This window comes from Gambusia affinis, linkage group LG11, assembly GCF_019740435.1.
Source record: "Gambusia affinis linkage group LG11, SWU_Gaff_1.0, whole genome shotgun sequence".
NCBI lineage: Eukaryota > Metazoa > Chordata > Actinopteri > Cyprinodontiformes > Poeciliidae > Gambusia > Gambusia affinis.
The window spans coordinates 18,111,444-18,137,577 of NC_057878.1; the positions used below are offsets into that span (position 1 = coordinate 18,111,444).

The 26,134-nt window shown below is 37.1% G+C and overlaps 4 protein-coding genes and 1 non-coding gene across 14 annotated transcripts in view; all 5 read left to right on the top strand.

Moving 5' to 3' along the window:
- The first annotated feature begins 382 nt into the window (after positions 1–382).
- LOC122840123 (high choriolytic enzyme 1) lies at positions 383–5,758 on the top strand. 3 transcript variants are annotated; one of them, XM_044132318.1, is made up of 9 exons: positions 2,716–3,477; positions 3,575–3,617; positions 3,706–3,768; positions 3,857–4,012; positions 4,123–4,240; positions 4,360–4,538; positions 4,630–4,711; positions 5,233–5,357; positions 5,454–5,758. In XM_044132318.1, exons 1-9 carry the CDS (start codon positions 3,418–3,420, stop codon positions 5,468–5,470), a joined length of 843 nt encoding a protein of 280 aa, XP_043988253.1. In that variant the 5' UTR covers positions 2,716–3,417; the 3' UTR covers positions 5,471–5,758. The 3 variants fall into 3 exon arrangements, with proteins under 3 accessions (XP_043988254.1, XP_043988253.1, XP_043988252.1); XM_044132319.1 differs by lacking the exons at positions 2,716–3,477; positions 3,575–3,617 and adding an exon at positions 383–439 and having other exon boundaries at positions 5,454–5,756; XM_044132317.1 differs by lacking the exon at positions 2,716–3,477 and having other exon boundaries at positions 3,494–3,617; positions 5,454–5,756.
- On the top strand, positions 1,654–1,726 carry trnak-uuu. Its single transcript has one exon. It is a non-coding gene; the product is annotated as a tRNA-Lys (tRNA).
- A 490-nt stretch (positions 5,759–6,248) lies between the features above and the next one.
- Positions 6,249–10,031, top strand: hce2l1 (high choriolytic enzyme 2-like 1). 2 transcript variants are annotated; one of them, XM_044132315.1, is made up of 9 exons: positions 6,249–6,536; positions 6,645–6,714; positions 7,751–7,810; positions 7,884–8,036; positions 8,121–8,238; positions 8,316–8,494; positions 8,575–8,656; positions 9,482–9,606; positions 9,693–10,031. In XM_044132315.1, exons 1-9 carry the CDS (start codon positions 6,249–6,251, stop codon positions 9,704–9,706), a joined length of 1,089 nt encoding a protein of 362 aa, XP_043988250.1. In that variant the 3' UTR covers positions 9,707–10,031. The 2 variants fall into 2 exon arrangements, with proteins under 2 accessions (XP_043988250.1, XP_043988251.1); XM_044132316.1 differs by having other exon boundaries at positions 6,441–6,536; positions 6,645–6,696; positions 9,693–9,985.
- A 357-nt stretch (positions 10,032–10,388) lies between these two features.
- Positions 10,389–16,730, top strand: tra2b (transformer 2 beta homolog). 5 transcript variants are annotated; one of them, XM_044132577.1, is made up of 9 exons: positions 10,409–10,541; positions 13,017–13,263; positions 13,617–13,750; positions 13,859–14,021; positions 14,284–14,472; positions 14,570–14,685; positions 15,544–15,675; positions 15,808–15,878; positions 15,972–16,730. In XM_044132577.1, the coding sequence occupies exons 4-9, from the start codon at positions 13,989–13,991 to the stop codon at positions 15,980–15,982; spliced, it is 552 nt and encodes a 183-aa protein (XP_043988512.1). In that variant the 5' UTR covers positions 10,409–10,541; positions 13,017–13,263; positions 13,617–13,750; positions 13,859–13,988; the 3' UTR covers positions 15,983–16,730. The 5 variants fall into 5 exon arrangements, with proteins under 5 accessions (XP_043988509.1, XP_043988512.1, XP_043988511.1 ...); XM_044132576.1 differs by having other exon boundaries at positions 13,017–13,250; XM_044132578.1 differs by having other exon boundaries at positions 13,017–13,172.
- A 3,150-nt stretch (positions 16,731–19,880) lies between these two features.
- Positions 19,881–26,134, top strand: part of igf2bp2a (insulin-like growth factor 2 mRNA binding protein 2a) — a 59,441-nt gene continuing 53,187 nt past the window's right edge. Inside the window, exons 1-2 of one of the 3 annotated variants that reach the window (XM_044132579.1) lie at positions 19,881–20,366; positions 21,455–21,515. In XM_044132579.1, the coding sequence (XP_043988514.1) occupies positions 20,192–20,366; positions 21,455–21,515 (236 nt within the window). In that variant the 5' untranslated portion in view covers positions 19,881–20,191. The remainder of the gene's footprint in view (positions 20,367–21,454; positions 21,516–26,134) is intronic. The other 2 variants (XM_044132582.1, XM_044132580.1) reach the window with 2 other exon arrangements.

Below are 26,134 nucleotides of genomic sequence, written 5' to 3' on the forward strand. Positions count from 1 at the left end.
AACAAAAAAAGGACAACACTTTCTATTAGATTTATCCACATGCAGAAAATAAACAGCCTGAAACCTTCTAATACCTGCACCGCCACAAGCTTTGAGCTCTGCCAAGTGCTCTTTCACCTCCAGGATTTCAGCAGCAAGACTTTGGACCTTACTTGAGGCACTCTTGAGCTGCTCCTCCAAAATACCAATTTCATTTCTGAAAATATAGTAAACATGGTGTCCGTTTGTTACTTATGGGATTTTCCTTACAGCAAACAGCACGTCTAGTTACCTATGTGACGCAGCCTGTTGATCCAGATGTTCTGAGAGATATTTTTCCTTCAACAGGAGCTTGCCTAGTTGGTGCAATGCAATACCTATTGCACCATTTTCCATCATCAGCTCCCTTCTCTGCTCATTTTCTTTCTTGCTGCAGAGGAGAACAGAGATCAAAACTCAGGTGAGAGTTGTGTAATCACACAAAGATTTAAAATGTTTGAAGCCATGAAATCAGGACCCTGCTGTGTTTCATTTGCCTGTTCACCAGACTCTTTGAAAATAAAAAACTACAGTGTTTTACTGATCTTCTGCCACTTATGTGGATTTTAAGGTCACCTCATAATGCAGAAATCACTTCATTAGGGAGATTTTGTACATCTAATAAGAACAGTGACAGAATCAGCCAGCCAAAGAGCAAGCTACAGATAGTGGGGGTGGGAGGGCACAGGGAAAACTGAATTTTTTCATTTATAAAAAAAGAAAAATTACAACCCTAATAAAATATACTGATGCCATATGCCGATTCCATAGACATGCCAGAGCATTTTTCTGTCTAGGGATCACATCCAGATTTCCTAGACACCCTGAGAGAGTTCAGTCATTTTGTGACCCTGAAAATCCTCTTCATGAGACTGTCTTACAGGGGTAAAAGTGTCTTTAGTCAGAACTGACGTTTCTTGACTGTAGTCATCACCACAATAACTCTGGAGAATTTTGAATTAATACGACAACATTTAATTTCAGTAAAGCATTGTTGAATTTGACCTGAATTTTAAGTAGGCTACATTGTGTTTCAGATAAACTTTTTCTGTTTTATGTCCCATGCAATTAAAACAATATTTCTATTTTAAAAACAACCACAATTAGTTGGATAGAAACGAAAGATTCAAACCATAGTTTTATCACTTTCCAATATTAACTTGCCACCAGCAATATGGTTAATAAGCTGACGTATCGTTTATGGACCTATGGCATGCAACCTTTAGCAATGACATCATCAACTGTCTGAATACTTTTAAGAAAATGTATTTAAACGCGAATGACGCGGTGCACAATACCAGCAGGCGGTCTCCTCCTCAACACGCAGTCTTTCCTGCCGCACCTCCTCCAGTTTCTGAGTGGTATCATTGATAGCACGCGCCAGGTCCTTAATTTGTTTCTACAAGAGAAAAGCGTATGTGGTTTTTTTCTCAAACAATTTTTGCGTTGAACGCCTTGTCAACGTTACATTTTACACCAAGTCAACTTACAGATGTATTTTTCTCTTGGAAAAATGTAAGGTCAGAAAATGCTGTCATTATTGTCGAGGTGTTCTTTCGCCATACAACAATACAATGTCAACGTGTGACGTATAGTTCTGCCTTATAATGGGTACTTCCGCCTCTGGAATGTAGAGCCCGGATAGCTCAGTCGGTAGAGCATCAGACTTTTAATCTGAGGGTCCAGGGTTCAAGTCCCTGTTCGGGCGAAATATTTTCTTTTTGCTTCAAAAATTGGTTACAGCTGTGTCCAATTCCCCAATCTATCTATTTATTTTTGCTTTAAACAGCTGTTGAAATCACCGTCTTTCCTCGTTGTGACTTTAGTTGAACAACGTTTCATTATCATTACATAATTTAGTGGTTATTATTCAAATTATTGAGACAGCAAGGTGTTCCACAACTATAAATGCTAAACAAAAATAGTAATTTAAAAATAGAAATAGAAAAAGTACTTTACTTGAGACTTTATTGATCCAGCAGTGGGGAGATTCAGGCTTCACAGCAGCTTACACCCAGACAGTATAACCTAAATAAGAATGCAAATGTGAATTTACAAAACTGCATAGAACAAGCATCAAAATAAGTATATACAAATTACTTAACATCTCATACAAATTGCAAAAAAGAAATTTTATCAGTTTCTAAAAAAGGGGAAATTACTGAAATACAGTTAAGTTCAAACTGATTAGAAATCCATCAGCTAGAAGACAAATTAACCAATTTTCTCTCAAATAAAGTATTTTCTTTCTTTATTAAATGCATATCAAACTTAAACCATTGTTTTGAATTATTTATAATGATTGATTTGAAACAATTCTCTAATATTTTCTAATTAAATACCTAATTCAAGTGGCAATTTGAGCACTAATTCTTGTTGTCTTTGTGATCCTCATCCTTTAGATTATGCTAATTTTCACTATTTGTCATTCATAATGTTGAGCTAAAATTATTGTACATTAGGGTGCAAAATATATCACTTTGGATTTATTGAGACAAACAAACCTACTACATCAAAGAAATCAACTCTAGAATTGGCAAAAAGTCACATTAAAAGTTTGTTACTAGGAAAGCATGGGGTAAATAATCTAAACAAAATTTTATTAAAATAAGCATGGTATTTTTTCACATATTTTAATGAGCAAGGTTACGTTACTTTGATTTTTACGTCCCGCAATTACGTTCCACTTGTGTTGATTTGTTGCACAAAATTCTAAGAAAATATACTTAAGTTTTGTAATGTGACACTGAATTAAAAAGCAACATTTTATTAAATGCTGAACAATTTTAAATGGTTTTACAACAAATGAAGTGACTTTGTGAAAGCAGCAAAATACAACAACATTGTCCTAATCTCCAAATATACACATGAACCCAAGCGCTAATCAGGAATTGTATTTTGTATGCACAGGAGTCTGGATATACAGTAACCCTAGTTGTATGAAAGCATACTTATTACTGCAGAAAGATTTGGTTTCAGAGGCATTAGAGCGTGTGGATAAGAGTATGTTAGAATGTGAAATCAGCAACATAACATAGTATGTGAACTATGAGTAAGCTTAGTTTCAGTAAAATGGAAAACAGTAGTCCTGGTGAACATACACACCATCTAAATCCTAAAATTGTACCGATCCAGTGCCAAACATTAGACTGTTTAATTTAAATTGCAGTTGAGCTGTTATTAAACAGTGTAGGACCTCACATTATGCACCTGTTGAAGATGTTGTTTTTGAAAAAAAAGTCAAACTAATTAGGGGATTAAACTCACTGACAAACAAATAACAACAGACCAGTAATTTACTTGGGATAATCATGGGTATTATCTCCGGACAACGGCCTATAAAACTGGGTGTTAGTGCAGGTCAAATGGCAACACTGAAGAAAGATCTGCCAGGAAAAGATGGAGCAGATTATCCTGCTGTGTGCGCTCTCAGCTTGTCTCTCGGCCGTGAATGCTCAGGTAAACATGCAGATGAATGGAAGAAAGAGTGGCGGTTTTACATGTAGAAATCTGCTTACTGCTCAGTTCTTGTTTTTTCTTTTTTTTTTCCTTGCAGAAATATTTGCTCAGTCCCAAATGGATACCTGTTGGTTTGAGGGGTATTTTTTTTTTATTAAAAAAAGAAATTTATTGTGAATGTAGCTGAAATAAGGGCAGAACTTATGCTGACCAACTCTTCTTTTCTAGAGCCTGAAGGAAAAAAAGAGGGCACTGCAATGGATCAAATAATTAAAGTCAATGAGTTTCATGGTGAGCATTTTATAATTATTGAAAGATTTTCAACATACCTTGAAATTTTGATTATTTTTGATTTTGCCCTGAATCAATTCTACTTCAGGTTCCCACGTCATCGACGGTTCCACCACCCTCAGAGAGGGAGATATTGCTGTGTCCACTGGAAGGCGCTCAAAGATCTGCTTCGCCCGGAGCTGCCTCTGGTCCAAATCTGTGGATGGACATGTCTACGTTGCCTACACACTCTCACCTGATTACTGTAAGTTAAGGGTTTGATAAACCCACTAACACTGTAGAATGTTTTTTCAGAATATTCTTTAATAATATTTCTTACTCCTGTGTACATCCTTTAAATAAATAAACAAACAGCTGACATCGAGACAAAGCTGATAAAGGAGGGAATGGACAACATAGAGGACAGCACCTGCATCCGTTTTGTTCCACGAACTCACCAAAGAGACTACATCGACATCCAGCCAAAGTCAGGGTGAGTTATGACCAAAAAAATACCTGTATTACAACATACCATTATTTTAATAAAATATTTCATTTTTTGCAAAACATATACATGAAAGGGTGTTGTTTCTCTACGATTTGTAAATAAAGATGTTGGTCCTACCTTGGCTCTCGTGGAGGAAAACAGACCCTGTCGCTCCAGAATCCAGACTGCATGCATATTGGAGTGATTTCCCATGAGTTTATGCATTCCCTGGGCTTTGTGCATGAGCAGTCCCGCTTTGACCGCGACAACTATGTCACCATCATGTGGCCGAACATTTGGAGAGGTGATATCAAAACACACTGGTGATCTGTAACACACACACATCAAACAAATAAATTAAGTTAAAAAATGCAATGCATTTTTTTCTCCAACAGATCGAGTAAGAAACTTTGAGAAGTTTAAGACAGAAAATCTGGACCTGCCGTATGACTTTGGCTCAATTATGCACTTTGGGATGTAAGTCGTATTTTTTATGTGGAAAACTGCATTTAATTCTAATTTTGAGGTGAATCTCAGTCAATCAGAAAACATAAAAATATATTTTATTTTAGTGATTTCTTAAATTTAATAAATTCAAATTGTGAAACTCATACAATAAATAGAATAATTACACATTCAGGTTCTCAGAAAAATTGAACATAAGACCAAAAACAATCCTTCTTATCACCAAAATATTCTCGTCTATGACAGCTTACAGCAAACAGTTTGAACATGTTGATGGAAAGTTTAGTGGATGGAATAAATGTGGTACAGAAGCAAAGCACATTCCAGAATTGGGATTAGATGCACAAACGTTGGACTGCAGGTGGAGACAGTGCTTCCAAAGCCTCCACACACAGACAAATTCAAGACAACTGTTTCTGCTGTCACTTTGAACACCTGTCACACCTGAAGCAGAGCCCATGTAAGAAATGTCTTACCTGGTGCTGTTCTCTGTTATCTGCATGTTATCAGCATTTGTTTATTTCTATGTTAAGGTATGCCTATTCAATGGCCGGGGAACCAACCATCGTCCCAAAGAACGGCAGGAACGTTAAGCTCGGCCAGGCATCATCTCTCAGTCACGTTGACAAGCTAAAAATCAACAGGCTTTATCAATGCGGTTCGTACAGAAAAAACATTTAATAGAATATATTTCAGAGTTACTATATAAATTGGTAAATAAGCTAAACACTGCTTCATCTGTCTCTTTCTGCAGCCGTGAATGATGATTAGAACCTGAACCAAGCCGAGGTGAAGGAGGAATCCTCTGAAAGCAGACTGCTGCTGAAACATATTCATACAATCTCATAATATTTTAGGCCTTGTTTTGTGTAGCTGAACTTGTATTTGTTTGAGTGAGACATGTAACTTTATATTTAATGTTTTAGTAGACAGAATTGGCATATATCTTTGCTGTTGTATAGTGAAAGATGAAATGAAAGTTATTGCCTTGTTAAAGTAGTCACTTAATATATCCCTGTTCACTTCCTGCAATAAAAATGTTAAAGAATAAAAAAAACCTAATTGCATCATTATTATTGCAATATGTTGAGGTAGCTGAAGATTTTGGGTGATGATATTAAATAAAGAAAAAAATTGCAGTTCATTTGGTTATAGAAATCAAATAGAAATACTGGCAAATAGAAAGCCAGTCTGGTTTATACTGAAATAATTCCTCCTGGCCTTATTTTCCGATCATTTTTGTGATATGATATTCATAAGCGGCAGATTTCACTGTTACCACACACCACTTGCCATTTAAGTGTTTACCCCTCAAAATTGTCCCTTAATAAAAATAGAAACGATGTTTGGGGAGGGATTTATTCCTGTTTATATATGTTTACCTGAGCTGTCGTTATCATCTGATAGTATATCACTAAATCACTGGTTACCATTACAGTCAGACTCAAATTGCTGGTCTTGCAGGACTGGGTGGAGAGTTATTCCTCTGAAAGCAACTGCTTTGATAGCAAAACACTTCTAAGTGTCTCATTTCAGAAAGTGCTGAATAATGAAGGCCAGCAGCGGGACCACCTGTTGCGGATCAGTAGTGGACTTGAGTAAATTACACCCGCTGGATGATGAGAGGTCTCAGCCCACGCTCTCATCACAGGAGTGGAGCCCAATCAGTACAGAGCAGTGGAGGAGAAGTGGGTATATAGATCTAGTGAAGGTGGGAACTTTGCTGAGCAGTGATCTGAAACTGGGGAAACCTGAAAAAGCAAATATGGTTTCTAGAGTTGTGCTTCTAGGCGTCTTGTTTGGAGTGCTCATCCCGGTGGATATGGTCCCCGTTAAGGTCAGTACCAAGAGGAAATTCCTTTATAGAGAGAGGTAGATTTATTGTACTCTACAGTTAAATGATTTATTGCTAATATTATATATCTATTCACAACATTACTGACAGAATGCCACTGGCGTACATGAGGGCAAACTGAGACTGAAGAGGAAATACTCTGGTGAGCTCTTTGAAGAAGGTATTTACATACAGCTGCATCTCAGTATGAATATGATCAATTCAAGAAGTGAAACTCATATAGAGTCATTACATGCAAAGTGGCATATTTCAAGTGTTTATTTTTGTTTATTTAAACATCATATTAGATCAATAAAGAAATAGGTAGTGCCCTACGAATAAAAATATGTCCTACTCGGTTGAGGCTCCTTTTGCCATGATTTACCACATTAGTGCAACTTTTTTTGGAGGCAATAGATTGTGGCTCTTCTTGTTGCTTTAATGGTGACCTGCAGCTTCTAAGTCTTGTTGGAAAATTAAATCAGTATAGGTTTTTTATTAAACTTTTTCCTTTAACTAAACTTTCCATTAATATATTGTCATGCAGCACACTGTGAACAACCACTGTCTTCAACAAAGGCCTTTTGTGGCCTACACTCCTTCTGCAGGGTGTAATACAGGGATTTACAGTTTCCCTGTATTCTGGGAAACTGTAAATCGGCGGTTTTTCCTAGCTTTAGTCTCAAGTATGGCAAAAAATAACCTATCTATATTAAAAATCATTTGCCTGGTATAATGTAATATTCCAATTTTCTGAGAAACAAAATGTTGGGTTATTTAATATCCATCTGTGATTCATAAGCCCTAATTGTAAAAATTAATGGAAAAAAAACACTTAAAATTTTTCAATAAAACTAGTTCCACTTTTTGAATTGAATTACCTTTAGATGATATTCTAATTTACTGCAAGTATGGCAAAAAATAACCTATGTATATTAAAAATCATTTGCCTGATATAATGTAATATTTCAATTTTCTGAGAAACAAAATGTTGGGTTATTTAATATCCATCTGTGATTCATAAGCCCTAATTGTAAAAATTAATGGAAAAAAAACACTTAAAATTTTTCAATAAAACTAGTTCCACTTTTTGAATTGAATTACCTTTTGATGATATTCTAATTTACTGAGATGCACATTTACATGCAATGATATTGTACATTTGAAACAATAATATTTACAAAAACCTACAAGGATCACTATCTTTTTGTGTCAAGATGAGCTCATGGATCGAGATCAAATGACTGCAATGGATCAGATCCTAGAAGTCAACAGCAGTAAGTGCAATTCAAATTGAAATGAACTATGTTGATTCACTCTTTGTAAGCTTTGTTAAATGTTGCACTTCAGGGCTGCGGGCACCTAGAGGACTGTCATTCAGAGAAGGAGATATTGCCTATTCATACGTGCGCAGTGCCATAAACTGCCCTGGGAATAACTGTCTGTGGCCTAAATCAATTGATGGATTTGTTTACGTTCCTTACATCCTGTCTCCTGTATACGGTAGAAATCCATTTTAAAGAGGTTTACAAATCGACACACTTTGGTCTATTTTAATTAAATAGTCTTGCTGTTTTTTATCTGTAGATGATATGGACAGAATCACAATAGAAACAGGAATGCAAGAAATTTCCTCTGGAACCTGCATCAAATTTATTCCTCGCACTCATGAGGCCAGCTTCCTCGACATCCAGCCTAGATACGGGTGAGACAGACTCCTTACTTCATGTAACTCTGCTTTGTGTGAGGAAGCACTGTAAGGTTTACTCTGTGCTCCCCCAGTTGCTGGTCTTTTCTGGGGCAGACTGGGGGAAGCCAGACCTTGTCACTGCAGACTCCTGGATGCATGTGGTCTGGGATTGCTGCTCATGAATTCATGCACGCCCTCGGCTTTGTGCATGAGCAATCCCGCTCGGACCGAGACCACTATGTCACCATTGTGTGGAAGAACATCTTGCCAGGTTTGGATGAATGGCCGCGTCCAAGGAGTCCCAATACATTTGAACTAAATAAGACTAATGTCCCTTTTTCTGTGTGACAGAACAAATACACAACTTCAGGAAACAGGTGACGAACAATCTGAACAGCCCATACGACTACAGTTCTGTCATGCATTATGGACGGTGAGATGCTGCTTAAGGCAACATGTAGAGATGTGTATTCTGTTTTCGCTTTTTACGTCGCTTAAATTTTTAAAACAAATTTAATACAAAATAGAGAAGAGTAAGTATGTACAAAAGGCAATCTTCAAAAAATTACTTGAACAATCCAAACCAGCCTGGCTTGGTGTGAAAAAGTAATTGTTAATTCATGCATTAATTCTTTTTTGGAAGAACATTGTATAGACTGATGAGAAAAAAGTTAAACTTTTCAGATGATGATGATGATGAAAAGTTTAATTTCATTTGTAATTAAATTACAAAAATAACCTCATATAAAATAATTATATGAGGTGACCAGGGGTTGCTTTTCCACTTCAGTAAATAGATGAGTTATAGTAACTAATTAAACCATGCAGTCCAGCCATCAGGTTTATGATGTTGCAGCAGGATTTCAATCCAAAGTATGCGAATAATGTGATGCAAATAATAAATAAAACACTCATTACCACTAACAAAATTCTTGATGGCAGTTGGTTCAAGCAAAAGTAGCATAAAGTGTTAAAGTTTAGAGAATTTGTTTTTATTATTTTTATGTGGGGCCATGTGTTTCCATAGAACATGTCCCTTGTGAACTAAATCATCATATAATAACTAAACATTTTACTTACTTAAGTAATCTCATGAGTAAAATAGTTGATGATCTGAAACATTTAACTGTAATTGAAAAAACATAAAAACAGAAGAAATTTTATCAAGGACAAATACTTTTTAGAATCAATTTAAAAACAAACTCTTTACATTTATGAATGCTGGGGTAACTTTACATTTTCTAAATTTCTGCTTCAGATATGCCTTCTCTGAAGAAGGTGGACCAACAATCATCCCCAAACCAGACCCTTACATTCCTATTGGCCAGCGAGATGGACCAAGTGCACTTGACCTGCATAAAATAAATCTTCTTTATAGCTGTGGTATGTAAAATGACACACAAATATTTCCAAAAAAAGAGGGAATTTAAAATAATTTTTAATCTGCTTGATTGTTTTTTTTCTCACAGGTACTAATGAGTAATGAATTTCAACATCTCAGCAGTACAGTCCTGCCAGATGTGTGAAGTACATATTCTCAAGTAAATGATGCAGAACTCAAGATAAATTATTTTTGCAGTAGGTGTGCTTTTATTATTAAGAGGTCTAATTTTTTTCTTAAATTGTGTTTATTGTTTTTTAGTGCAAGGCCATTGAATTGCTAAAACAATATATACCCGCCATGAATAAACATACTCAGTGCCGAAGCTCTAGATAATTGTTTTAAGTGTCTTAAAAATAATTCTGTACCATCCTCTCTGTCATTCCCACTATTCTGTCCTCTTAAATAAAGAAAATGCAACAGAAAATCTTGTGGCCAGTTTCACAATTTGTGTAATTATCAGAGCTGGATTATTAAATCTGATCCTCTTATAAGCAAGGCGACAGCACAGCAGTAATAACCTGACCTTGTCTGACAGCACTGAAAGAATCAAGCGCCTCACACGTGTTCCCGCAAAATGGTGACTACCTCAACTGGAGATGAAAAAAATATATCGATATTATTAAATAAAAGTAAATTACATAGAATTCACAAGCATTGTCAAATTTGTTGCACTCCTGTTTGAAATGTGCAATATGTTTAAAATTTTCCAATAAATATATTTCAACTTTATGAAATGACGTACGTTTTTACGTTATTAAGTCACGTGGTTGTGAGAACGGTTGAGGAAGGGAGGAGCTACAGTTTTACATTACCGCGCACACATACATGCACACGCGACCATAGTCGTTAGCCTCGCGTATTAGTATCAGGTAGACTATTTCTCCGTGTAGCTTATTCTCTAGCACTAAAAATGAGCGACAATGATAAAGGCCGGGTATGTATAAACTCTGATGCAATTTTGAGTTTTTTAAAATTTCCCATTGTGCATGATCAGCAACGAAAAAAGCCATTTGATGAGAAAACTGTCATATTAACGGTCTTTGTTGTTTATCAACTGAAACTGACACCACTGACCAAATGCTCACCTTGGTAGCTTAAAATTCCAGTTGTAGCCTCATATGTGTATTTCTCTAACACATTAAAGACGTTGATGTGATTTTTATAATATAAGATAAACATTATGTATAACAATTTACTGTAAAAACGTATGTTGCTAACTTTAGCTATCTGGCTAATGCTAGCCTTTCAGTGTTAACTAGGCCTTAGGCTAACAATGAAGAAGCTGGGTTCCGATTCGTACCAGTGATTCGCTACCAGCTCCGTTACAAAATATATATTTAGCAACACATTAAATTAGATCCGGTGCTAAAGTAACAAAAGTCCCACTCATGCAGTTTAGGATTATTTATCGTGTATTAAATTCCTGGGCTACTGAAGGTTGTAGAGTAATAGAATGATCGGTTTTATCTTTTAGCATCTCAAATTGATTTAAAATATTTATACGACATATGAAAAATGTGGACCTTATGTATATTTAAACATGTACAGAGATTTGTTTTCTTACACTAAGACAACTGTTTTGTCAATTCATAAATAGGAACCTACGAATCGAAACCTATCTTTATCGTTAATTTAAGGCGTTGTTAATATCGCCTTTCGATTTAGCAACCTTTTCGTTAGATGAGAGCTTTAAACGGCAAAGGAGACAGACACATTGCAAGTTAGGCGAACCGAAGTCTTGGCGTAAATGTAAATATTTGAAGCATGGGAATTTCATTTTCGATGTCCTTTGATAGAATATTCTAGAACGTCGAGGTGGCGCCGTTTTGTTCCACACGAAATTCCATCTTGCATTATGTAATATACGTTTCTTTTTCTCATTTTTAGGGTGGGTTTTATACTTGTTTTTTTTAAATATGCACTTCGCTTAGTAATCTTGACTGAACAGCAGTCTGGGGTTTCCTTCCTTATTGGTTTTTGGCGCGTCTAACCCGCGCCATTAAATCGACACGGAAGAATAAAAATAATTTGTTGTTTTAAATCAAACGGCCTCAAGATTCTTCATTTGTTTCACCTCGGTCATGCAGGTCGTAATATTTGCTGTTTAAACGGGCGCTTCAATGAATTGCTCGGCTGAGTAGACAATGAAGCACGTTGCTGAAGTTGGTGTCCGATTCACAGCTGCAGATTCTTTAAAGGGCTATTTCACAAAATTCGACGAATGCATATTTCCGCTTTGGTTTGAAATCTAAAATACAAGTATGTTTAAAATTTGAAGCTGGATATATCTTATTTGTGGAAAATGTAAAACTGCTTCTTTTTTTATTTAAATGGTCAGCGGTACAAACCACAAACGTTGTTGAATCTGTCATTAATCAAGAAATATGTCTGGGATGTGTAGTGTTTGAGGTGAGCCCATTATCAGTTGCTTTTAATCCTATAAAAACTTTTATTTTTTCATAAATGAAATGCTTATTTCACAAACTGCTCTGTTATTAATGTAAAGAGCACACATTAACTGAGATCATTCCTGGGCATCTAATTATTTCAGGTTTGGAAATGTTAGGTCAAAATGGTCAAGTTTGTAAATATAATTAAAAAGCCCTTTATTCATAGAATAAAGCTGAGTTTCAATCAGACGCAAACTTCAGAAACGGCAGCGTAACTTGTTCATCTTGTGGGTTTACAAACCCTTCTGCTGAAGTATGAACCTTCAACTTGGGAACACCTTCAGTCATCTTGTGACTTGTTGAAGGCCTGCTTAACCAGTTAGCAGTATGCCAAAGGGTAGGGCAGATCTGGTTTTTCAGTAAAGACAATTGCACATCAGCATTTACAGGATATGCGTGATCGCTGCTTTTTGATGGAGGTGAATACAAATGAGTTGTAACTTTGACTTGAAGTTGTTTTGGTTAATCTAGATTTACTTTATTTTTGAGTAAAATGGGAGATAATGTGGTGGGTTTAATTCTTATTATGAGCTTTTCATTTACAGTGGTTTTATCTTCACTATGATAGGAATGCAATTTAACGGAAACTATTTGAACAAGACTACTTTTATTTTTTGTAAGTAAAAAGGATAAACTTGTTTAAAATTAAGAACAAATAGATGTACTGTGTTTTATTTTTTTGTGCTCAAAATCCCTGGGTTTCCATCAGGGAAATATAAACCAATTGGCTGCAATGCTCATTGAGCAACAATTTACTGAATTATTGCATCTTCCCTTTTATTGCAATCTTATTTTTTATGAAATTACTTGTAAGACACACTAGTGAATGTGGAACCACTGAAAGTGAAATGATTCGAACTAACACTGAGCATTTGTAAACTTAATCCTGATGAAAATTTGAATGAGCGTGCCGTTTAAATTGTAGTCATAAATTCTTCATCCTTTTCTTTTCCATTAAGGTTAAGATTCGACGAAGAAAATGCAGAAGAAGTCTCATGTCCACTTTATTTTCAGTAATATGAAGCTCAGATGTGTGAAGCTGAATTGTTGAATGCATGCTAAACATGAGGAGGGAAGAACTTTGAGCAGTGTGTGAGAAGGGGAAGTCAGAAGATGTAAGAAAATTGAAGAAAGAAGAATAATGTGAAGTAATGAAGTTACAGAAATGAAGTTAAGGAAGTAATCTGGATAAGGTCGCTGCGCTAAGTAATTTTCTGGTCTATTTATCCAATGCGTGCATGTCATTGTTATTGAATACATCACACTTTAATTTATATTATTGCTATTTTATTTTGTCTTTTGTTTTTGTAATCTTAATTACTTAATTATACTTGCTGATGTAATCTTAGTGATACCATCCTGCCACTGGTTACATAAAATAGATTTAACCTGCATTCATAATTGCCAATTTCTACATCTTGTGTATTTTTTTTTTTCCTTCAAATTTTCCAGGATAGTTTTAAATCTCAACTACAGAGTTGTAGCACATTTATTCAAATGTATCACTTCTTCTGTGATGACAACGTGCTGGTGTGTGTGTATGTGTGTGGTTCGTTCAGGAGTCTCGCTCCGCTTCCAGGAGCGTGAGCCCCCGTGCCCCTGGGAAGTCGGCGAGCCGTTCTCCAGCTCGTTCAAAAGATGGATCCCACCATTCCCGTTCTAAGTCCTGGTCCCGCTCCAAGTCCAGATCAGGGTGAGTTATTTTTTATTTTTTTTGTTTAAGAGCAAATAGTGGCACAGAAATCAGATAGTTCAAGCAGTGTTTTGGATAAATGTTAAAAGTTTGTCTCTGCCGTTTCAGCTCCCATTCTAACCACGGCTCTCATAAGCACTACAGCCATTCCCGGTCGCGCTCCAGGTCTGGCCGGCGCCGGTCCCGCAGCCGCTCCTACAGCGGAGAGCGCCGGCACAGGAGCCTCAGTCATTCCCCCATGTCTAATCGCCGCAGGCACATCGGCAATCGGGTGTGTTCTTCTGGCACACTTTTTAAAAATAAAGTGTATTCATTCATTATGTTTGTGGTGTAGCACGATATCAGAAAAAAACAAATAGCAATGTAATTGGTAATTATTATTATGGTATCCATTGTGAGTAACCCATGTTTCCTTTTTTTTTTTCCTTCATGCTTTGATCCAACATTACCAGTCTGGAAATAAATATGCATATTTTTGTGTAATTAATTTTTATATAGTCAAATGTATACATTTAATTTTCCTAAAACTTCAGGCTAATCCAGATCCAAATGCTTGCCTGGGAGTGTTTGGCCTGAGCCTGTACACCACAGAGAGGGATCTGAGGGACGTCTTCTCTAAATACGGGCCCCTGGCGGATGTTTGCATTGTGTACGACCAGCAGTCCAGGCGTTCTAGGGGCTTTGCTTTTGTTTACTTTGAGAACACAGCTGATGCTAAAGAGGTACCACATTTTATCTAAACAATTGTTATTAAAAAAAAAATCAAAATAGAAACCCTGCTTGGGATTTTATATAAAAACACACTTTGTTTGCTGTCAGGCAAAGGACCGAGCGAATGGCATGGAGCTGGACGGTCGTAGAATCCGGGTGGATTTCTCAATCACAAAAAGACCTCACACCCCGACCCCGGGAATCTACATGGGACGTCCCACATAGTACGTCAGCTACTGCAAATTGACTGTATGGGAATAACTCCTGTGCTTTAAAAAGCTGGTTATTACCCCCTTTTATACAATTTTTTTGTTTTATTTTGTTTTTTTCAGTTTAAAACCTCTAATTTTGAAACATGTCTTTGTGAATTTATGTACCTGACTGTGGAGTAGTTTGTTTTTTTTTTTGGTTGTGCTTGCCAACAGGGACAATAACGATGGAGCCAAGCACAAAACAGATATAAAGTTGGTTCAGATTATGTGCAAAGGAAAGGATTAAAATCCGTTTGTTTTTAAGAAATACAGTGAGGAGAAATCTTTTGTTTTCCATTGACTTGAGAATTTCTGCCAAGACTGTAAAGATTGCTTTTCAGTGCACTACATCAAGTCTAGTGGAGCTGGAACTGTTTTACAGAGATTCATCGAATGAAATTTCTGACTTTAAATTTGTATAGCTAGTAGAGCCACACTCCAAAAAATGAGTATGCAGCCGTAATTGTAGTGAACGGCTATTATATGTAGTATTAACTCTGGGGGCTGAATATGTGTATGACCAGTTTGATGTTTGCAAGTAAAGTTTAGGAAACAAATCATTCCACTTCCAGGTTATGCATAACAATTTTTATTGGACCTGCCACATAAAATCATGTCCCAGAAAAATACATTTAAGTTGTTAGTCATGAAGTTAGAAATGGTTTTATGAAGCTTTGTAGGTGTTTTAAAATTTAAGCTCCGATATGCATGACTGCCTGTAATGGAGCTCCTGATGAGATGCTGAGCATAAAAACCTTGTGTTTTAAAATTGAACAGGAATATGTTACTTGTGCATTATAGTTTTACATCTAACTGTTTCTTTCTCATCAGTGGCGGTGGTGGTGGCGGCGGTCCTGGTGGTCCCCGGCGCTATTCACGCGACTACGACCGCGGATATGACCGTGGATATGATAGAGGCGGCTATGATCGCTATGACGACAGGGACTACTACAGATCATACAGGTAACACTCCCAGTTTCAGTTGGTATTTTACTGATTGTCACTGAAGAATTGAACCTTGGTTCCCTTTGTCCTGTTTGTTGTTTTAACTCTGAATGTTATTGGTAAGACTGTTTTTATTATTGTTATTTTTAGGCGAAGATCTCCATCACCATACTACAGAGGCGCATACAGATCTCGGTCAAGATCCCGGTCTTATTCTCCTCGTAAGTCCAAATATTACCCGCAGTCGTCTTAAAACGTCTCCTTGTTTGTTTGTAAGTTGTAGGTTTTTAACTAACAGCTGCTTTCTTTCACAGGTCGATATTGAGCAGTTCAGGCAGACAAAAATCCCTTATTTCCATGGACAGACGAGGAGTTTCTCCTAAAGATTTGTTTGACTTTCTTGTAGATATCATATTCTGAAGGTGATATATGGCTTTCTTTAATGTGGAGTTTCATGGGAAAATGTTGTACAAAGTCCTGAGAGAGCAGAACACCAGCACTGTAAGCTTAGCAATGTACTGATGTGAAAAGGGTTGTTAAAAAACCTTTTCACCTGTTTCTGCCCCTGTGGTAGTTATCCCTCTGCACAATGTGAAACTTGGAAGATGCCTGTCTGCTTATTTCTCAGCTGGTTAGTTTATTTTGTAATTTGGAGCTTAACAATGCCAAACTTATATAAATATTTACAATTCATTAGGCACTGTTGTTCTCCAGCACCACTGATTCTGTCAGGAGATACTTTTTTTTTTTTAACTTCACAGAACATTCAGTGTATTTAGTGTCTGGTCATGACAACATGCTCCTATTTAACAGACAAAGTTCTCATTCAACTCCACACTAAAAAAACCAAACAGATGACGAGGATGATCACCACTCTTCCTCTTGCTTATCAATAATCAATGAAAATGAAAAAACACATTTGAAGCCGTGCGTCCTTGTTTTAAATTTTACATGTACAGGCCACTGTTGTTCTAACTGGCATGTTAATTTATGGGGTTTTGTTGTGTACAAACTGAGTGAGAATTCAGCAAAATTTAAACAAATTAAAAGGGAATAGTTTTCTTTTCCACCAAGACTCGTGTTGTTTTTGAAGACTCTGGCCTTCTTTCTCTCCATGTTAAAAACCTTTTTTTATGAATATGCTTTAGATATATAATATACATACAGCAAAGTCTGCATTTGTTAACTTTTAGCTTAGAAATATTTTCAATGGTGACAAATTTGAGCTTTTGCTTTCTCTTGTTTTTGATATGTTAACTGTTGTAAACTATGCAAATTAGTTTCAGTCAGAATTTATGCAAAGTTTGTAAAACTCGTGAAACAATTTGACATTTAGGCTTTGCTTTAAAAAACAATTAAGACCTTCCACTCTAATTTGGGTTTCTATGTTCTTTCCCTCCTGATTCATGGAAATAGTGATATTTTCTATGATTTGGCTAGGAAGCTGGCATTTCAATAGTTTGATTAAAAAAGTAACTTATGAAGCTTGTGATATACTATTTAGTAAAAAAAAAATATTTTGTCTAAATGAAAAAAACATGAGTCAGAAGATATAGCTGAAAAACACCTATGTTTTGTCACGTTTAACCAATTATTTATGGGAAGTCACAATTCTTTGAACATGAATAATGAATGCTCACAAAAACTCTTCAATATTTTTTGAAGAGTTTTTTGCCTAAAAGCAGAATTTAATCTCCTTCAGCTAGAAAAGAAAAAAAAAAACCCTGTCCATGTGAGACAAGTTTGATCACTGGATGATTTTTATCACCAAATCACAGGTAAAGTCACTTTCAGAGTCTTGAGATCAGGTTATTTTCCTTACCCAGTTCAAACTGATGTTTGTAGCTCCACATGAAGAGAAACAAGCTTCATCAATCAACAGGAAACTGAAGTTCAACAACTACCCCTGCTGGTCACTGTGAACCTCTGAAAAGTCCTCAGAACAGTGTTGTAATGGATTACCCAAAGATTAATTTTACCTAGATAAGGTACAAATGATCAGTTTTGTTGTATTTCATCTCTAAGACACAATCTTGTTTTTTTTGTAGCAGATTAGGTGAATAGACCCTATTTTGGTGTAAATTTGTACCTTTTAAATGAAACCAACAAGCAAAGTAGTTTGGTTTCATTTTACTGAAAAGTGGGCAGACACCATATTTAAACTGACACACCAAGAGGAAGTAGTGTTGAGAAAGCGTTATATCCTTCAAGTTCTTAGTCAGTATCCAAATAGTTGTTTTACATGTTCAGAAATTGACATTGCATTTATTTGCATATTTGTGTAAGGTTCAGATTTTGCTCCAATTTTGGATGATTAAACCAAAGCTGGAAGTAAAGAAATATGATATGGAATGAAAGCTGTTTTAAAAAAAAACAGAATTATGTGTTAACAAAAGGTGCTGCAAGTTTTAAACCCATTACTGTAATATTCAGTGTTCTGAAAGTGTGTAATGTACGCAGGCATTGCAGCAGTGAGGAGACAGAAACCACTCGTTGCACTGCTGACCACACCTTGGAAATTAATTTCCATGTTCCACCACAAATCCACATGTATGTGTGCCTCCACGTTCCTCCAAATGTCATGCATTTCCATTCAGGGTGGAAATAATTTGCACTATCTGAGAGCCAGGTGACCCAATTTTCAGAAAACTGCCTAAAAGCAGAAATTTGTATTTTTGTGTTTTATTGAGGTTTGGAGCTTGCTCTCTCCATTTTTAACTGTTGATTTACCGACCGACAGCAAAAACAAATAGAAAAAAACAACCAAAAACCCCTACAATAACTGAGTGTGTGTGCATGCCATCAGGAAAGTAACTAAAGAGCTGTTTTCTAAATAGACCACAATTTGGACATTCCTCTGTTCATACACTGACGTAAACAAGGCAAGAGAGAAGGAGCTGGTCACTCCTGCTGCTGGCACTTTCTGCACTACAGTGGGGTGGCAGTAATGCTCCGAAAGCTCAAGGAAAGAAGTCACATGTAAAGAGAAAAGAATTAGGCTCCTCCCCTTGGGTAACTAGGTACAAGACTACACATCCATGCATGAGCACAGCTGCCACAGCCTTGCAAAGCTTTTGTTTGCAGTCCGCCTTAAAACATGCTTCCCTCCCAAACACACCCATTTGCAAACACTTACACAACCGCCATGGCAAATAAAAGGATTCATGTGTACAGCTCAGAGTGGCTCCTTCAAGAATCCACTTCTCTTCTTGTCAGCATTTGGCTTTTCCACCATTTAGGTTGTGCTCAAAAAGGGATTTAGAGACTCCACGCTATAAATCTTGTTTTTTTTTATTTTTATTATTTCTCCAAGAACAATATGTACAAGGACAGCTGTGTGGTTTCACTTTCTTTATTGCTTTTTTGTTCATGTGTTTGTTGAAGGAATGCTTTTGCCTGTCTTTCAATGTAAATACTACAAAAATCAAATATTTCTCAAAACAGGTGCTGACTGCAGTGAAAGGATCCCAGAAATCCATATTTCTGGCTCCCTCATAAATAATTGAAAGCCTCAACTGAGGGAGGGATCATTGGTTTACTGGTTTAAGTCGACAACGATTTGAATTTTCCACACAGCAGCTCCTATTTACTTCCTCCTTCTCCACTGGCACCAGGGGAGGGACTGACAAACATCCCCTGGTCTGATGACCTTAAAGACTCCAGAGTTGGACACTATAGAATTTAATCTCATTGAATGTAGTGCAATAAAAGTTCCTTGGAAAGAGTATATTCATAAACCTTAGTATGAAATTGGGCTGGTTAAAGTTGCTGAGAAAGTGAAAAAAATATATACATAACCTATGCGGAGTGGGTTACACCTAGAATGACAAATGTTGCTCATAATAGCGTCCATTCATCCAATCCACCCATTGTCTACACTTGCATATGTTTTTAGGGACATGAACATTTCTTTTGCTAATATATTGGCATTAAAATCTATATATATATATAAAATTTTTGAAGATACTTATTTATGTCTTATCCTGTCCACTTATTGTCCGTATGAATGAAATCGGGATCACATATTTATTGAAAAGAATAAGATACTGAACATAGTGCCCTTATTATGATTTGATGAAATAACCCCCCTCTGCCTCCTTTAAGCCCATCCCTTTCGCAGAACACAGCACAGTCATCACCATGCCCCTCTGTACGCCGGACGAGCGGCACATGCACCTCCAAACATTTTTTCTTGTGATTTTTAAGGGAGATTTTGTTTAGAGGCGGCGCTTGTTGGCTCCGGAGTAATAGCGTCGTAACGACACTTTTTTTTTTTTGCCTCACCTCACCACCACCACCCCCCAGTCGCTGTTGAAAGAGTTTGACCAGGGCCAGAGTTGGTCGGTAACTGGGGGGTCGCTCATTTAGCTCCCTATTATCCTGGAGGACGATTTTTTTCTTCAAAATACATTTTATTTTATTTTTTTATTTATTTTGTTTTTCAAAAATTGGTTTCTACTGCTCTCAATATCGTCTCACTCTTGATATCTGGCAAGCCTTTCGAGATTTCCCCCCTTCTTCTGCTCTTCAGATCATGAACAAACTATATGTTGGGAATTTAAGTCCTTCGGTCACAGTCGAGGACTTGGAGCAGCTCTTCGGGGAGACGGAGCTGCCAGCGCCCGAGCAGGTCCTGCTGAAATCCGGCTATGCTTTTGTGGACTTCCCCGACCAGAACTCGGCCATAAAGGCTATAGAGACTCTCTCTGGTAAGTGTGTGGATTTTGATATTTGCGCTGAGTGATGCTGCTCGCTGCTGACAGGGGAAATCACACTCCAGTAGGTCAAAGTAAAATGTGTAATATTTATTATTTTGGTTTCTTTACAAAAATAAAAAATCAACAACCGAACAACAAATCTGTGTTTTGCACGGGACGGCGTTTGTGATTAGAGTTGGAGATATTGGATAAATGATCGATCCCACGCAGGACACACTCGAAAGATATACAATTTTTTTAGAGGAAAACACGCGCGGTCTTAACGCAAATTTCCACGCGCAAGAATCACCTTTTAATTCCTCCTTTTATTTTAAGGAGATTCCGATAGTGCATGGCGCTACTTTCTTTTTCCTTTTTTTTTCGCGATCAGCCGCTGGAATGTATATGGGATGGTCTCTGACTGACTGCCTGGGTTCGGGTAGGCATAATTATTTTTCACTTATTTTTCGTCCTGATTTTATTGAGGAGCGCAGCGCGGCGCCAGCGCGGAATACTTGTCGGATCCCTGTTCCCCCGGTGTCCGGCTATGTTTTTACGAGGTGTCTTGGAGGTGGGTCACGGGGGTCCGGAGGAAAAGGGCTCATAAACAGGTAGCTGAGTGCTGGAGGAGGAGGTGGAGAGAGGGGGGAGGAGGAGGAGGACGAGGTGAGACGCTAATTCCGTGCTGCGCCAGGCCACTCGCTCCTTCTATTTGCGTGATAGTAACCAAAAAAATAAAAGAACAACACCGTGGAAGCACGTACCTAACATCTGCCTGTTGTTGTATTCTTTACAGGAGAAACATATATCCCCCCTCATTGCAATGCTTGTGGGAGTGGAAAGCATGGCTGCCCATTCCCCTCACCGCCCCACCACCCCCACTCACACACTACTACTATATAAGCTCATTAAGCTTCGTTATGGCGCACAAAATTTCCTTCCAAAGTGGTTGGAATAATGCAAATGTGTGCACTGTGTGCGCCACGATGCGCCCAGAGTACTTTCTTTAAAAATATGAATGGGGACGCACCTACTTCATGAAGTGTTGGCGTGCATTGTTGCAGACACATGACTTACACTGTCCATTCTCGCCCCTGCAGGTAAAGTTGAATTGCACGGAAAGCTGATAGAGGTAGACTACTCTGTTCCCAAAAAGCTAAGGTAGGCGCTTACACTCCCACCCACACACCTATACTGTGCTGTTACCCCATGTCTAAGTGAGTGAGTGAATGTGTGTGTGTGTGTGTGTGTGTGCCTGCGTGTGTGACCTGTAGGCTTCCGCTGTGAAATATAGTAAGCCACATTTCCCTGTTTTTCTCGTGAGATTTCTGCCAGCCTGTTGTTGTAGTTGCTGCTACTGCTGTTGCTGTTGCTTGGCGATGAAAGCTCCTAATTGTGCATGTGGCTAAACAAACAAACAAAAAAGAAAGAAAGAAAGAAAAGAAAAGCGACAAAAAAGACACAGTTTAGTCCCAACATCCGCAGAACACAGCCGTGGCTGCTGCCATGTTGCGTGATCTGCAAGCGAGGGCCATATCCCACAGGCAAACACTCACTCACACACGCCTGCAAACATGGCACGTTTGGGTCCTGATTGGGTTTATTCTGCTTTCTGTGATGCGATCCAACTTGAATGTGCATTTCTATGTAAGTAGGCGATAAAGTTAAGTTTCATTATGTGCTGGAACTCTATCGCACAATGATTTGCAGTAACTCGACCTTCTTTGGATACTATATAATCTATAGACTTGCTGAATTTCTGGGCTCAAAAGCATATAAAACCTTAAAGTTTTTTAAAAAATGTTTAGAAAACACCGACTTTAGGTGTGTGTTGTTGTTTTTACATAGCCAAATTAAATACATATAATTATAATTGCTTATCTTTAAGGAGAAAAAAGTACATTGCGTGACAAAAAAGGTAAATATTCAACCCCCTTTGTGCAAGAACACGTGACCCCTACTTCATGTGAGTCCTCCCCCTTTTTTAGTGCAAAGCCACACTTTCCTGTATTAGAGCCCATTTTCTTCGCCCTGCAGCCCCTTCATAGGGCGTTATTTACGTTTAGATTGCATTAGAGTCGAGGGAAACGTGCAGTTTCCCCGCTTTACGGCTCGATCTGCGAAGCGCAAACATGGTGTCAAAGCCTGCGCCACTCCCCTGAGTTAATGTGCACGTAGGCCGTGGAAAAGCTGGAGGAGCCCTCCTATAATGGCTGCCATGATGATGGCCCTGCGCTCTGCTGCTGCCTGCACGGCTATAGGCGGACACCAGCACGCAGCAAAATGTCCATACAGTGCATGTGACTGGCCGCATGTGTCCAATCGGCGGTGTGTATGTGCAGCTGCTGGACCCGCAGAGCGTGTTTCCCCGTAAGAAGGAAAAAAGGGGGCCTTAAAGCGAAATCTTCGCCATGTCTGTGAGGTCCATGAGCGGGGCAGCGGGTGATGCGTACAGGTGTTCATTTTGAAAACACAGACTCAACTGGATGAACTGGAGCGTTCACAACTTTTAATTAAATCAAATACAATACTTTATCACGTAAAAAAATATTAAAAATGCGAAAGATTCTAAATTAAACTCTGAATTTGTGGATTTACTTTTAACAACAGAGCTCTGAAAAATAAGCGTAATTAATGTTACAAATTTTTATATATTTTAATACACTTGCATTAAGTGTGATCACCAAACGTAAAGGATATGTCCAGATAGTTACATTTAAATTGTATTATTTTGTAACATGTGATTACCTTTAGGTTAAATCGTAAAAAAGCACAACGTAACGTTTATTTAGTTTACGTTTGCATGCGAAAGTGGAAACCACGCTGATCATTACTTTTCTGCAAGTATATTTTCAGATTAGTTTGTGAGCAGTGTGTAACTTTAGAACAATTAGTCGGATTTTAACTGAGCTTAAATCATACAAAATCAAATCTTAGAGTGATTTAACTTTTTTTTTTTTAGCTAAAGTAGAACTTAAAAATAATTGTCAGTTTACTTTTAAGTATTTTTGCACATTAGTGTGCTTAAAGGGTACTCTCTTGGAACCACTAAGAATGTTTTAGTTTCACTTAAATTGCAGAAAAACAAAGCTTGAGTTGCATTTAAAAGAACTTTCTGTAGTCACCTGTACTGAACTGTGTATAAATGTACAGTTTACTGCTACTATTTTCAATACATCAATAGTATGATGCAAATCTGCTTCGTTCTCTAAATACATTAAAATGTAGCGCAAGTGCACGTTTTATTTTTAAGCAACATGCTTCTGGCATATTTTTATTTGTTCAATTTAATTTAAATAGTTTAAATTGTTGTCGTCTCAAGGTAATCTCTTTGTTTTTACAAGAAAAATAAGAACAGGACAAGTTCATGTCCAGTTATACAGAAATACACAATAAATCAAATCTAAGCCAATATGGATTTAGTGGCACAATCCCATCTGTTTCTATATACAACTTATGGTGGTCAACAGTTATATGGAAAACATATGATCTGTTTGACCTTCACACCATTCCAACTAAAATAAATTTGCCCTCCAGTAATTAATAGAGGTTTCTTTTTTTTACTTTACACATTAATTACATGTATGTATATACTTATGTATAAATGATAAGATATACTTTAGAAATGAGACTTAATTGCACTATTTAGAGTCTGAAATTCATATTTACACATTCCAGGTGAGGACTCAATTAATGTAATTTATGCAGGTCTTCTTTTTAAGTTATACTTTTTTAGAACTCTAATTTTATGTTATTTTTATGTATGTTTTTGGCAAATCTTGTACTTAAATAAGTGTTAAAAAAATGTAACTTTAACCTACTGAACATGTTGTGAATGCATCATTAACTGAGCTTGGAGGGATGAGGAATCTTAAATCCTATTTGCTACCTGATTTTTTTTAATTCAGGCCTGCTGTAGTTTGAGCTGCTGTTTGCTGTTTTTACTGCTTGGTTGTTTTGTTTTGACATGTAATATTTACCACGTGAAAAAGGGTGTATTTACATTACTAAACAAATAAGGGATAACATAAAAAAAGTTGTAGTTAAAAAAAAAAGACAACCCTAAATGAGACTGGTTGAGGAGATGATGTGTTTGTGGTAACATTTACTGATCATGTGAGGAAATGGGCCTTTTTCTAAAATGTGGTTTTGAGGTGTGAGATCAGGAGGTTTTCACATCTGATTTATCAATAAAACGTAACTTCTGCTTGCGCTGTTTTGTGCTTTGGTGCTTTCAAATCAATTCAGAGAAACCAGTAAAGTATTATGAATCATAAAAGATTTTTTTTTACGTTTAACAGTAGCTTCTCAGACTTACATTTGAGAGAAAATAGAATAATTTGATACAAAACAGTTGCAGTATTATAAAAACTTTTAGTTTTAAATTTCTTTGAGCATTTTGATTACTTAGGCATTGCTTTATTAATGTAAAATTCTAATAACAGAGAAATTACTGCATATAAAAAACACAACTGAAACATGTTGTACATTACTGTCAATTCATGTTACTCTAAAACTGTAGATTTAAAATACACCATTTGTGTAAATAAATGTTCCAGCAGAACTCATTAAGTAACAGGAAAATTATACAGGATTGTTGTGATATTTTTAGAGGTCTAAAACATTTTTAAATTGTTTACGGAATGCCTTTATTATTAGAAAAAAGGAAAGTGTTTGTTTTTTGTTTTTTTTTGCTATAATATTAACAAATCCTTTTTTTGCATTTTCTTCTTGTTTACTTAATTACAGTTTTCTCAAGGGGTGAATCAGAGGAAGAAGAAACTGTTTTGTGAATAGCCTTAAATTGTTCCAGGTGTGACCTGAATGATATGCGGGTTATGGATAAAAGGCTCCAGCTGTGAGCTTGATCGATAGTCAGTTATCAATATTCAGCTAGATGCAGTTGTTCAGTGATCAGAATGGCTGCTGGCCTGAAGGAGCTGAAATGTTTGTGATTACCTGTCTGATGCATCTTTATAAGCTTACATATGGCAAGTGATAAACTTCAGACTGACTGCTTACTCTTGAGTTGAGGCAGAATGAGAATAATGATTTCTTTTATGTGCTCATTTTTTTCAAAATTTATTGCCCCCCCCCTTGCCCCCCATCATTTCCTGGGTGTAAACATCTGCATTGCACCATGGCGCTGGCCGCTCATCCACATCTGTGTGTTTGGGCTGTCAAAGACTGCACTCTGAGACTAAACAGCGAAACACGATAGCCATCAGTTGATCCACTTTGAATCCAATGATACTCCCCGGTTGATCCTGGAGGGAGGAGGGGAGAGAAGCGCTCCTGGTTTGGGCTCCGGTTTTGACATCCGGAGATACATTTAGCGCTCACCTGGCTGCAGGAGGAAGATCTGGGATGCTTGAAGATGCTTGGAGACACCAGGCTTAAAGAGCTCTTCAATTCAATATGCGTAACATTGAAGTCATAGGAAACAGGGTAGCGCTTCATCAGTGTACACATAAAAATAAATTAGCATTTAGTTTTAGTGCTGCATTTAAAATCTGCCTCTTTCAAGTGCTACACAATTTGTACAGCAATTATTTACTTTTTCCTGAAAGTTTAAAAAAAATATATATATCCTCCACTCGCCTGAAGTGGAAACCGGCTTTCTAGTGCGTCAGAGCACATATAGCTTAAGGGAGCAGCGAGGATCAGATGTGAAAGAATTGTAAATTCATAGTGTGCCTATCAGATCTGTGAGATTGTTGTCTAAGCTTCCTGAGAGTTGGAAGCTCTCTAATATTTTTATCCGACTCTTCCACGTGTCT